This window comes from Periplaneta americana, chromosome 15, assembly GCF_040183065.1.
Source record: "Periplaneta americana isolate PAMFEO1 chromosome 15, P.americana_PAMFEO1_priV1, whole genome shotgun sequence".
Taxonomy (NCBI): domain Eukaryota; kingdom Metazoa; phylum Arthropoda; class Insecta; order Blattodea; family Blattidae; genus Periplaneta; species Periplaneta americana.
Genome location: NC_091131.1, coordinates 165,067,335 through 165,080,975, shown reverse-complemented (window position 1 = coordinate 165,080,975; position 13,641 = coordinate 165,067,335). Strand labels below are relative to the sequence as shown.

General features: G+C 36.8%; 1 protein-coding gene across 3 annotated transcripts in view; it reads left to right on the top strand.

The window, feature by feature from the left end:
• LOC138715498 (uncharacterized) overlaps positions 1–13,641 on the top strand; it is a 94,792-nt gene that overhangs the window by 60,933 nt on the left and 20,218 nt on the right. For all 3 annotated transcript variants that reach the window (XM_069848474.1, XM_069848472.1, XM_069848473.1), the window contains one exon: positions 6,450–6,664. In XM_069848474.1, coding sequence (XP_069704575.1) covers positions 6,450–6,664 — 215 coding nt within the window. The remainder of the gene's footprint in view (positions 1–6,449; positions 6,665–13,641) is intronic.

Genomic DNA, 13,641 nt, shown 5'->3' with positions numbered 1-13,641 from the left:
TACTTAAAAAAACGTGGAAGCATTTTACTCCGATTAAGACATAGAAGCCGATACATTTTATTGTTAATTTATTAATGAAATATTCAATTTACAGGTAAGGGCACGGTAGTCTTTATATCAAGAAGAATAACGACAACGTACATTGTTCTTTTATACTTCATTTAAAATTTTACAACAAATCATGTATCTCATATTTTTGCCATCTGCACAAAAGAAATACTTTTGCTCCCATGCTCCTTAAAATTAAGGTTTTGCATATTATCTGTTTTCTTTTTGGAAAAGACATCGAAACATATTATCCTACACACTTGTATGAATAACATTACATGTGTATGTCCGCTGCTGATAAATGTCTTGTCTTATATCGAATTGATGGCTGTAAACAGAGGGTGGGGGTATGATGCCATGGTTACGCTTGAGTGGAGGCAGGGGCATGTGTCGCGACACAGCTTTTGGCGATCACTGCACTAAGACATCCTCCAAACGCAATCGTTATTTAAAAATTTAAAACTGCTTGCTTCTTCCCTCCTTCTTCTTCACGATTTTATCCAACAAGTTTGCTTCCTTTTTGAGCCAGCTGCTGCTGCTGGAGCAGTAAGGAAAGCCTCTTGCTCTTCAGCCACGGTAAGACACAAGCAGACTGTGGAGCGACATGCTAACAACAGGTGCAGATGCGTGAGCCTGTTGTTTCAGGAACAGCCAATCAAAAGTTCAGGAATTGAGAGCAGAACTCGATTGTCTTGGAGCAAAATGAAATGCACATGCTCAGAGAGTCAGGTGACAAAACAAGACTGTGTAAACAGGGACTAAGGGATATGCTACTTACTTACAAATGGCTTTTAAGGAACCCGAAGGTTCATTGCCGCCCTCACATAAGCCCGCCATCGGTCCCTATCCTGTGCAAGATTAATCCAGTCTCTATCATCACACCCCACCTCCCTCAAATCCATTTTAATACTATCCTCCCATCTACGTCTCGGCCTCCCTAAAGGTCTTTTTCCCTCCGGTCTCCCAACTAACACTCTATATGCATTTCTGGATTCGCCCATACGTGCTACATGCCCTGCCCATCTTAAACGTCTGGATTTTAAGTTCCTAATTATGTTAGGTGAAGAATACAATGCGTGCAGTTCTGTGTTGTGTAACTTTATCCATTCTCCTGTAACTTCATCCCGCTTAGCCCCAAATATTTTCCTAAGCACCTTATTCTCAAACACTCTTAACCTATGTTCCTCTCTCAGAGTGAGAGTCCAAGTTTCACAACCATACAGAAGAACCGGTAATATAACTGTTTTATAAATTCTAACTTTCAGATTTTTTGACAGCAGACTAGATGATAAAAGCTTCTCAACCGAATAATAACAGGCATTTCCCATATTTATTCTGCGTTTAATTTCCTCCCGAGTGTCATTTATATTTGTTACTGTTGCTCCAAGCTTTACTTTTTAACTTTGCTCTAGAATATGCCATTAGGAAAGCTCAGAATAACAGGCAGGGTTTGGAATTGAACAGGTTACATCAGCTTCTTGTCTATGCGGATGACGTGAATATGTAAGGAGAAAATACACAAACGATTAGGGAAAACACGGAAATTTTACTTGAAGCAAGTAAAGCGATCGGTTTGGAAGTAAATCCCGAAAAGACAAAGTATATGATTATGTCTCGTGACCAGAATATTGTACGAAATGGAAATATAAAAATTGGAGATTTATCCTTCAAAGAGGTGGAAAAAATTCAAGGGATATGCTACTGGCACTAAAGGACAGATGTGTGAATTAGGAATGAGGCAGTAGAACAAGCGGACAGGTTCAAATACTTGGGGTATACTAAAGTAGCAACATTAGGAAGTTTAAAGGAAGGTAGCAATGGCAAAGGAACCTTTTAATAGAAAAAGGAGCATCTTCTGCGGACCTCTGGAAAAAGAACTAAGGAAGAGACTACTGAAGTGTATGTATGGATTGTAGCATTGTATGAAGCAGAGATATGGACATTTCGACGAAGAGAACGACCAGAAGCATTTGAAATGAGGATATGGAGAAGAATGGAGCATTTGAAATGGACAAAGTAAGAAATGAAGCTGTCTAAAAAAAGTGGGTGAAGAAAAACTGATCAGGAAGAGAAAAGGAAATTGACTGCGTAACTGGCTAAGAAGAAACTGCTACTGAAGGATGCACTGGAGGCGAACAAAAGAAAAGTTCGGGCAGAAGAAGATATCAGATGATAGACAATATTAAGATATATGGATCGTATGCAGAGACTAAGGGAAAGTTAGGATATAGGGAAAATTCGAGAATTCTGGATTTGCAGAAAACTATGAATTAATGAATATATCGCAATAACAAAACAAGTAAATCTGCGTCGTCATTCAGAAAATTTAAATATAAACACATTTCATTTCGATTCACTTCACGACTGTTGGTCAGCATGCTGGCTTGCAGATCCGGAGGTCCCGGGTTCGATTCCCGGGCTCGGCTCCCGGTGAATTTTTCTTGAAGAAGAAAAGTTACCTGGGTGTCTAGGGTCTGGAAATTTGTATGAATGTGAGTGTGATTGTGAGTGTGCCAGGTTGATATTAATTAACCAATCATCAAAATATAAAATACATCAGGACTGTCGCTGGGCAGTAACCTGAACACACGTTTCAGCGTCACATTGTTGACGAGTAACTCCATTTGTTAGCACAACCATAAAGCATCTAATAGATGCTATAGAGTTACCAACAAAAAAAAAAAAATTCACTCATTATGACATAAATAATATTAATCATGTCAAATTCACAAATATAATTTCGCTAATTAAACAAATATCTAAATAATACAGGAATACAAACAAACAACTAAAACTTAGCAGGTATATATAAAATGAAACGTAATAGGACAGACAGGCAGATCATTTCTAACTAGATGAAAATATTAAAGTAATACAACAGCCATATGCACAACATATCACCAGAGAAACAGAATGCCCAGGGTACCAACACACTCCCTAATGAACCTATGTACATTATAAGAAACGCCTAGAAAATTTACCAAACTCTCAAAAATATTCCATAAATAACTTTTTTTCTCAGTCAACATTCGGTTATGCAGAAAAGTTAAATCTGGACCAGACCGGTATAGTTTGTGTGTTTTCAACATCTTTTCATCCTCTTACAAGCAGCCTGCTTTCCAATAGAAATTTTACGAAACATTTTTTTTTCTGCTTGATTACACTCAGTGATGCCAGATGTACAATAATGACACACTATCGATTATAATCGATCAAGCTTGTTTGATCCGGCAATACTGATTAGTGATTATAGTTATTCACAATTTAACAATGCAGAGTAGTTTAATGTAATCTGCTACTGCAAACAAGATTTATAAGTAACCATTGTAATAATAATTATTTTTACTATAGTAAGTGCTTTACGACAATTAAAGATTCCTGTCCCTGATTTAGAGGGCTAAAAACAAAATTCACCAATTGCCAGTCATTCATGTGAAAACACTTTTCCTTTCATATTTATCCTCACATAGTATTCTGTCATTGGTGCAGTAGCGGCTGGTGGTCAAAATAATGAGTGTGCTACAATCTCTATACTGGCCTAATGTATACACTTATATGTATTTATCTTAATTTGAGACTCGCCTAGTGACGAAATATGAAGTCCATACGACGTTCCTTCCTACCGCAGAACTTGTCAATTACCCTGGTGTTAAACCCCTCCACCTTGGACATCATACTCTTTTCTATTGACAATATTGCAAGAGCAGTGAGACGATCCTGGGACATAGTGTTCCTTGAAAACGTTTTTATGCGTTTCAAGTAAGAAAACATCTTTGTGGCTCAGCAGTGGTCATTGGTGTTGTAACCAAAATATTTAACAACTTCGTTACTTCACAGAATGGATCCTGTAAATTGTTGGAGGCTATGTTATGTATTGTAACAATTGAACAGCCATCTATATTTCGGAAGTCGGGTCTTCTGTATAGAACTCCAAGCTGTGTCTTTAACACTCTTTTGTTCAGTACAGTATAGCTGTTGACAGCAACTTCAAGTTCGTGTTCAGGAAAATTATGCGAAAAATTGTCAAAAATGTGCTGTTTAACAATTTTGTTGCGTCTAGGTAGCTTAAAGACTATAAACGGTGGATAACTTTCTAAATTATATGGTCACATACTTCCTTGGCTTCAATTTTCTGGGATTCCATTTTCCGTCGCTTGCTGGCTGATTTAGAACCTCATACAGGTAGATGGCAGCAGCAGATACTTGAATTGCCAAATACCTATGTATAGTTCCGAGTTCTTCCACAAACAAGCATTCTTTCGTTACGCTTTACTTTTGCAATCTCCAAGCTGTGTTGTGCTGAAACTGACTACAGCACTTTCCCGTGTAAAAATAGCCAATCAGAGTAGTGATTTCAGCTTCGCACATGCGCATAATTGTTTACATTTTCATGTGGAGTTCTGAGTAGCACAACGAACCCCCTGAGGCACCAAAGAGCAAAGAGCGAAAACTAAATACTACTGTATATAATGCGTCATGAACATAACCACGGGAATGGTCAATGACAGATCAAATACTATGGTATTACAAATACATTATTTGAGCAAAAATTATCATTGTGCTGTAGCACTGAAGCACATAAGGGTGGGCCGCCCCTGCATTGGTGGTAATAAATTCCCATCACAGAGGTAAAATTAAGTAGTGCCAGACTAGGACAACTAAGAAAAGTCTTAGTTGGCCATAACTGAAGTCACGCTGAAGCAAGTTTGCTGATGTACAATGCATGAACAAATAAAACCTGTTTCACCCACCTCACGTGGTTTGTTCGCCTTGAAGTATGATCACGTGACAGGGCTGTGTGCAGGATTCTTGAAAAAGGAGTTTCTGAAAGGAGAGAAACATTATTTTTTCAGAAAGGAATTTAGAATATACTGATTGTTAATAATTACAATATCACGATATCAAATTGTGTATATTAATTTAGAAATCTTCTCACTATTCGTGAGCTGCCACAAGGGACAAAGAGTACTTAACCATATAAATGTTTACAAGTTCAGTGAACCATTGATTTTGTTTTGACAATGAAACTCCTACAAGTACAGAGCTGCAAATACATTTTTAGATTAGTGGAAATACACCTAGCTTTAGAGAGGCAAGTGTTACAAAAAAGTAAAGAATGCTAATGAACTTGGTTTCATTTCGAATATAGGTGATGCATCAGGAGAGCAATTGATCCTTTCAATGCAGCTAAAGTTACAATCGGCATAATAGATGTAGGTATTCCAAGCCTCTTAAACACATCTTTCATGAAGAGAGTAGCGGTACCTCTTGCTCCAACCAGAAGTCCGATTACTTCAAGCTCTTCTGGCTGGTACTTTTGGAGGTAATATGGAATGGTAGGATTGTAGATATTCTTTTTTTCCTTATCCACTTCTGCTGGCTGTTCCTCATTCGTTTCGAAACGCACAGTGGGATCAATTATGAATCCAGATCTTGTAGATTCCTTGAAAGCTATTATATCTATGCGCCATGTACTGCCAGTGACGGAGAGACCATGTACTTCTTCAAAGGTGTTGTAATTGCCATCTTTAAGGGCAGTGGCTATAATTGATCGTACTTGGTGGTGTCTAGTGTTTCGCAGACCTTCGCCATGCAGACAGGACCCCAGGACGTGTGCAAGAGTTTCAACCTCGTTGTGGCAATATCTACAATGGTTGTCCTGAGATCTTCCCGGCACAGCACGTACTGCAGCAACATTTCCAACCATTTTAATGCCATCGCGCCATTCGCTGTGGGAGAGTCCTTCGTGTTTACAAATCCATTTGTTGGCACCAGGATATTGTTTAAATAAAACTACGCCTGGATGACACCAAATATCAAATCCTCAGAAAGTTACGAATCTTTGTAGCATTTAAGAAATGTTCATTCTTATGAAATAAGGCATCTTCTGGAACAATGTTCAGAGATTGGTACTAGTATAGTGTATCACATTAGAATATTTAACTATTTCATGTCCTAACTTGCAGATTTCTTCCAAAATGAGGCGGTTGATCTCCGACAGCACTGCACTTCGCCTTGTGTACAGTAACTGACAACAAAGTGATTCTATACACACGTGACTTTAATTTGTTCATGTCATGAAAGAAAGCTCAGATGATGAAGTGAAGGCTGCAGTGCTGAATTGTTTTTTTTTGTGCTGGTTTCCGACGCCTCCCCACATAATGAGACGCATGTGTGAATACCTGTGGAGACTCTCAGAAAACCTACTGCTTGCACGTACCCTTAAATATTGACATTTCCATATATTATATTTTTATATATCTTAATAGATACATTTATAAATCAGCCCCAAAGGGCTTTCATCACACCTCACACCTCATATACGAGAAATGTATATAAAATAAAAATTACAGCTACCGTTTTCATAAAATTTAATCACATATTTGTAATATTGTCCTTAGAGGCTGCTGAAGAAGAGACAGTAGAGGAGAACGCGACAAAAATGAGGCAAATTGGTTCATACTCATTCCCAGGAAGTATTCCTAAAATCAGTATGGAACAACACAACAGAGATGTCAAGCCAGGACCCTTATATTCATCAAAAACCACAGCAACTGAAACAACCAAAGTGCATAAAAAGAAAATTGAGGAGGATAAAGTGACAGAGTTCCCAGAGGTAATGACGCAAATTAATCTATGAAAAACAGAATGTATCGGTACCAGCAAATGCTTAAATTACTATATATCTCAAATTATGTATGTTTATTTTCTGATGTTGGTTTTTGTGCCATTTTTCTTTCCTTTTATTCTTTTTTTTTTTTGTCTGAAATTATTGCAATTTTACATTTTACATATTACATAACAAGCATATAAAGAAAACTGGACAGATAACAACTGTAATTCTGACCACATAACTTGTATTAGACCTACCATTGACCCTAAATATATTCACACTTTTCACTATAATATATAATTCTTGATCAATTCGACGCAACTGAGATCAGAGAATCTGGCGAAGTTTGGATTATTGTTTATCATATTTTATAGCTTTGCTCTATAGTTGTGTCGTGGTGAAGCTATGTTTAATTCATTTTGAATCTTGCGTACACTACTTTTAACACTTGAATTGATTAACTAGCGGACTTACTCGTGTTATGGCGAAGTGCATCAACATTGATTAAAAACGCAGTAATCATAGATTACGAAACGATGGTTAAACAGTAGCCGTGGTTAAAATGTAATTTATGTGCACCATTCATAATCACCGATTACTAAAACTTGGCTAGCTGACACCTCATTTAACCAGAGTAAAGTCTATGATGGTACATTGTTTCTACAAAATGACTAAAGGAAAGCATCCATACCGCTGCAAAGATAATAGTCAACATCTAAAAACGACTGCGCTCACTATGTTCTACATCGAAATGAACGTATCCTACATTTTCGCGTTGCATTTGTTTGCCTTTGGGCGCTGTTATATTTGTGAGTTCCATTTCTTTGTTTTTCAGTACTTTTAGGTTAAAATCGTACAAAATGGAAAATTGAATCCAAAAATGATTATATCCCAATGTTAGGTTGAAGTATCGATAGACTTAATTACTAGATTTAAATGTAGGCCTATTATATAAAAAAGATGGAATATCCATAAAGGAAAAGGATGCAGAAAATTGGTAGGAATGTGTGTACGATCTTGGACTACACCAGGGAATTGTGCATTATCCTAAGATCCATCCATAACCTCTCTTTGTTCAGCCAGTGACATAGAGAAATAGATACTGGTATTCGAGTATTCCCTCTTAAAATGCAGAAAATAATAGTTACATAGAATCGTAATATAAGCAGCCGATCCGTAGGAGAAATATGATTGTTCTTGTGTTATTTCAACTGATCCATTTGTAGATTTTGATAAACGAAATCCCTCCTGAAATTTTCTGTCACCTAATTGCTCGCAAGAATTCTCTCTTTCCACTAAAGAACCTTCACCCTCACGCTCTATCCAAGTAATTCAAGTACTGCACAATAATAATCGTCTTCGAAATAATCACCTGTGGTTATGGCCGCCATTTTGCTTTACTTGCTCTGCTAATCGCTGGTTATCTCCTTTAACCGCTCATATTTGGCCGGTTAGAGATTACTGTGGTTAACTTCCTATTTAAGTCGTAACCGAGGTCGATCCACCGTAAAAATGCTTAATCGGGGATTAGGTCACAATTTTAACCGATGGTTACACTAACCGACGTTGATGCACGTGGGCATTAATTATGTAAGTCTGTGCGGCTTATAGCTGTTTCGGTGCTTCATCATACCATCCTCAGAGCCTACTGATTAGGCCAGGAAATATGTTTTCATGCATCCCGCCACTTCACTGGGGTTTCTGGTATGATGTTTGGTGGGCGGTGAACTGTGTTCCATCGGTTCAGATAGGTGGCCAGTCTTGGTCCATGATTTTCCTTTTTCCACTCAGCCAGGCGTGGACCCCAGCCTTGAACCAGCTCAAACCCTCTCTTTGTTAGTTACTATGGTAATAGTAGATACATCAGAATGAACACTGTTCCTTTTTATAAAATCAACAGATTCTATAAAGTAGTGATTAAAGTTTTCATATGATCATTTACAGGATACCTTACGGTAAGTTGTGGCTGTATTTTCATCTATATAATTGTATATTACATTACAGAATACTTGAAAGCATGAATCAGCATTTTCACATTTAAAGATATAATCTCAATTTTCTTTTTCCTTTTTTTCTTTTTAAACAAATTAACTGATTGTGATTTACGTTTTTGTGATATGGTCATATGGAGAGGATAATGAGAAAGAGATATGGCCCGGTTTTTAGTAATGTAATAACTGCATAGTAGTCGGTAATAGTGCTACAAGAAACTCCAATTAGTTTTTGTTTTTAAAAATATGTGACCAAGGCATGAATTAAAATCAGGCCGAGTAACAGAGTTAAAAAAATTGACAAATCCACATTCGTGTAAGATATTAAATTTATATATCTATTGTTAGTAGTGTCTCACTGATCTAGAATTTTATTTTAATGTTAATGTCTCCAACAATGATTTGCTTGCTTGTGTCTTTTGAATTAGACAAAAATAGTTCAAAATAGCCTAAAAATTCATTTCTGCAACTGTTTGGGGACTCCTATATCGCCACCATGCCACAGTGGGCCAGAATTCAAATCCAGCAGGAAAATATTGAATTTCTTAATGTTTTAAATAAATTGTCTCGCTATATAGTCTTGAAGTACTAAAACTGAACTTCACAAATCTGTAAGCCATCAATTTATACAGAGTGAAATGCCAACAGGGCTGGCTGCTAAAAGTCGCTAAGTGTAAGAACTTGAGCTCCGAGCGCCACACGGTTTATGGCGGGGGTGATGTGAGCGTGATCTGTGTGTTGTTGATGTGGAGAAAAGTGTCTTTCTGTGATGGAAGTTTTAACAGAAGGTTCATACTTCCTATTTCCATTATTCATACTTTAATTGTATACGTGAAATATTACCAGGGATGCGTTAAACATAGCTTTAAAATATTGCGGAATTATGTCTTTACTTCATTTTAAATTAGGGATATAAAAAATGTTGCACCAGGTGTCACCTTAAAATCTACATCAGATTATAAAGCAATCCTTACAGTTTATTACAGAAGTTAAGATTTGCTTGCGTTTGCTTGCCTTTTTCTTATATTTGCGTTTTTATTTCAGAGGTAGATCCCCATATCCAGTCCACTGTGACTCGGATGGACTTGAACGAGGTGTTGACTACTAAAAAAGGGTCTACTCAAACTCTCACTGATTTCGTAGTGACAAAATTAGAAATACAACATTGTTCCAAGGATATTATATAGTGTGTCGAAAAAGATGTGCGCACATTTAGAAGTAAGTTAGAAAAACGTTTGAAACAGTGCTCCAGGAAAAAGGACAGCTTTTTACGTAAAGATTCGGAATGGTTAGTGAAATCAATGGACCGCGGACATCCTTCTCCCTTCCCTCTACTTTTTCCACATGCCTGACCGATTACTCCAGACTCTTTCTTCTCTCCATTAATAAATTATTGTCAATATTTTAGTAAAACCTGAAACTTTTAAAAGAGGAATTAAATACACTGTAAATTCACAGGGCTAACGGCTTCAAAGCTGGGTACCTGGTTCAAATAAAGTGCACTGGTACAAAATTTAACATGGAGGCATGAGATAATTACTCTGCTTGCCATTAAAATTTCATTTTAATTTATGTGTCCCCAATTTAAAAAAAGGATATCAAATTTCCCCAAAGAGTTCTACAATAAATAAAAACTCGCCAAATGTCCAAGGACTTAATTCCATCCGTTTCAGGAGTAGGTAGACCTCAAAAATTGTTTGAAGAAAATGGCATGAAAACAAGAATTAAACATGTAGGGTACGGTCTCTGAAAGAGCAGCATTCTTAAAGTGAATTAGTTCTAGCTACTCAATTATCTTTGCGGGGTTCAGGGAAAAGAGATGCAACATACATTCTACAACAAATTACTCCAAAAAGAGCATCAAAGTATACGATAGCCTAAAATAAATCTCCAACTTTACCAAGTCCATATACACCAGAGAAAGCATTACAATTTTTAATAGATAACGTCACCAAACGAAAATACAATGTGCAGTGTTACCTATTGGTTTGCCCAAGAAGCTAGACATTAGAGCATTAGAAAGTACTGTGAAGATTATTCAAGAAAATTTTCACGAATTCAAACAATGTAGCATATCTTAAATCATCTTCTTGTAACTCCTGATCCTATCATATCAAGTATTTATCCGTTTTAAGAAAATAAGAAGAATTCCTTTCCCGTTGAAGTGCGACAAATGTTGAAGGAACTCCATACTTACAGTACAAGTGAAGACGTGCGTGTGACAAGAGGGAAGGACGATGAAGAGGATGAAAAGCAGCTGCAGCTGGAAGAGGAGAAAGAGGAGGAGAAGGGGGAGGAGGAAGAGAAAGGAAGACGATGATGCAGACGATGACTCCTCCTATTAGAGAATATTGGAAATTATAAGTTCACGAAAAGAACAAGTGATGTAATTAAGTACCTAGTAGGCTCCATGAAAATAGTTATTCAAACTCGCACTCATAGCTCATTACTACGGATAACAATTCCATACTGGCTTATTATTATTCTTCCATAAGCTCTTAGAAATCATTATTTAGTAAAACAGAACCATTTAAAATTATATTCCATACATATTTAATTTTTTCCCGCTAGATTTGAATTCTGGCCCACTGTGCCATGGAGAAGAGAGTTATGAAATAAAAAATTCAGATGAATAAAATTCCACTATGGGATATCTACATCTACTATTGTGACATCAATGTTATTTTTGCAATAGACAACTAAGCTATCACATTTATTGTATTCACTAGCTTTATCAAATTTTCTGCAAGCTGTAGGTCATAACCAGAGAGTGATTTAACCAAGTCTCCGTCAATATTACGAAATCAAAAGGAATAGCAAAATGTTGTACAGTGGCACAGAATTTCAGGAAATGTTTATTTAAGCTACGTATATTTAGATGAAATAACTTAAAATCATGTAAAGAGTTAACACTGTAATTGTTGTATGAATCAACGTCATTCAAGACTGCTGTGAGGACTATTATTTGATGGAATAGTAATTTAGCTCATTTATTAAACCATCCATTGATGAGAACATTAACATTAAAAAAAAGCAAAAACCGAATAGTAAGACAATTACAAGACAATTGATCTAATAGGCAGGGTTAGTTGTCCATACAAATCAGCACCCTTTCTGACTAGATGTCAAATGTTCTCCAGCTGTCAACCTTCCAGCAGTAGCAGAGGACTAATACTTTGTAGTGGATTTCTGGGTGTTTTCTTGCTTCCAACTTGAATTTCTGGAGTCATGTGTCTCGACTTGTCCTTTTGTTGAAACTGACAACAGGTTCATCTTGCCCAGTGTTGCAGGTAGTCTATGTACTACGCTTAGGTTAGCGACAAGCTCTGGTTCTCTGATGACTTGCAAAATATTTTTAATAATTAATTTAGTTAATTTATTTGTTCCCACAAGTGTTTCGTTCTCTTCTTCAGATCCTGCACTTCACTTTATTATTTTTAGTTCTTCATTTGTCTTAGAATGTGTAAAATTTGGCATGAATTGGACTGGCTATTGTAATTCAGTTATCTCTGACTGTATAGATTATTTGAACTCATCAAAACTTTGTTTCAGTGTAAATATTACTTTGCTATCCTCACTCAATTAATTTCAACTTTCACTTAACACTTTATGGTTATTCCTCATTCCACCCATTACTTAAGAAAGTGACAAAGTGAAAAGAGTGATAGTGACAGAAAATGGAATATAATGGAAATATAATGAAACTGTAGAAACTACTTCGTCTGAAAATATACAGAGTAGGTTAATGGGAATAAGTGGTCAGTGAACGTTAAGAGATTCAAGTGAATGCATCAACGAAACTAGACAAGTGGCTAGCAAATAATAAGCTTAAATAAAACTGTCTATGTATCTTTCAATCAATATCCAACTGACCAGATTCACATAGCTCTTAGTAATACCATAATTAAGGAAGTAGAATGCTCTAAATTTTTAGGTATATGGATAGATTCCAGTCTAACATGGGAAAAGCATATACAACATTTAACTGAGAAGCTGAGTCACTTATGTTATGCTTTTCGAGTCCTTGCGAAGATATCATCCATGGAACTTTTAATATCAGTCTATTTTGGATATGTTCATTCAATACTATCATATGGCATTATTACTTGGGGATCTTCACCAAAAGTGACACAAGTCCTCAAATTGCAGAAAAGAATACTCAAAATCATTAAAAAAGTTCCTATTCGGACTGAAAGTATAGGGTGCGTCAGAAAGAACGGATGGATTTCACATGGCAAGAAAATTGTAAGGATTCATCAAATCAAAAAATTATTGTTATCAACACATTCACCAATACCTGCAGTTTATTTTATGGAATACAACATCAGCCATATGATGTCCTTAGCTTTCAATACAGGCTTCGAGGCGTTTTCTGAAGTTCGCCATCACTTTCACAGTCATAGCTGGTGGGATTGCCGCGATTTCTTCACGAATTGTCGTCTTTAGTTCGTCCAGTGTATGTGATCGATGTTTACAAACTTACGCCTTCAAATGGTCCCAAAGAAAGAAGTCGCAGGGCGCGAGATTTTACCGTAGCCTCGGACAATCTCAGTGCGATAGCATGTTTGCGGGCTGATCTTTGAGGTAGCGTGAAAACCTAGTGTCTCTCTCCACATTTGCAGGTGATTTCTTCTTTAATGTTGAACCTATGTTACGAAATGAAGCCACATCCATGAGTCCTGAGTGGCGATCACAGACTCTTCATTTTTCAAAAATGTCTCTACGATGAAAGCACGTTGTACACCAGACCAACACCATATTCTCAACTGAAACTGCATTCTCTGGCTGACCCAACAGTCGTGGTCCCCCTCACTCTATCCCTCCCCTCGCTGCGTATCGATAGTTTGAAATCCATCCGTTCTTTCTGACGCACCCTTTATAAAAATTTTCAGAGAACTAAAAATCTTACCTGTACCCTGCATATATATTTTAGAAACAGTGTGCTTTATTCATCAAAACATAGATTCCTTTAAAACAAATTCAACCTAT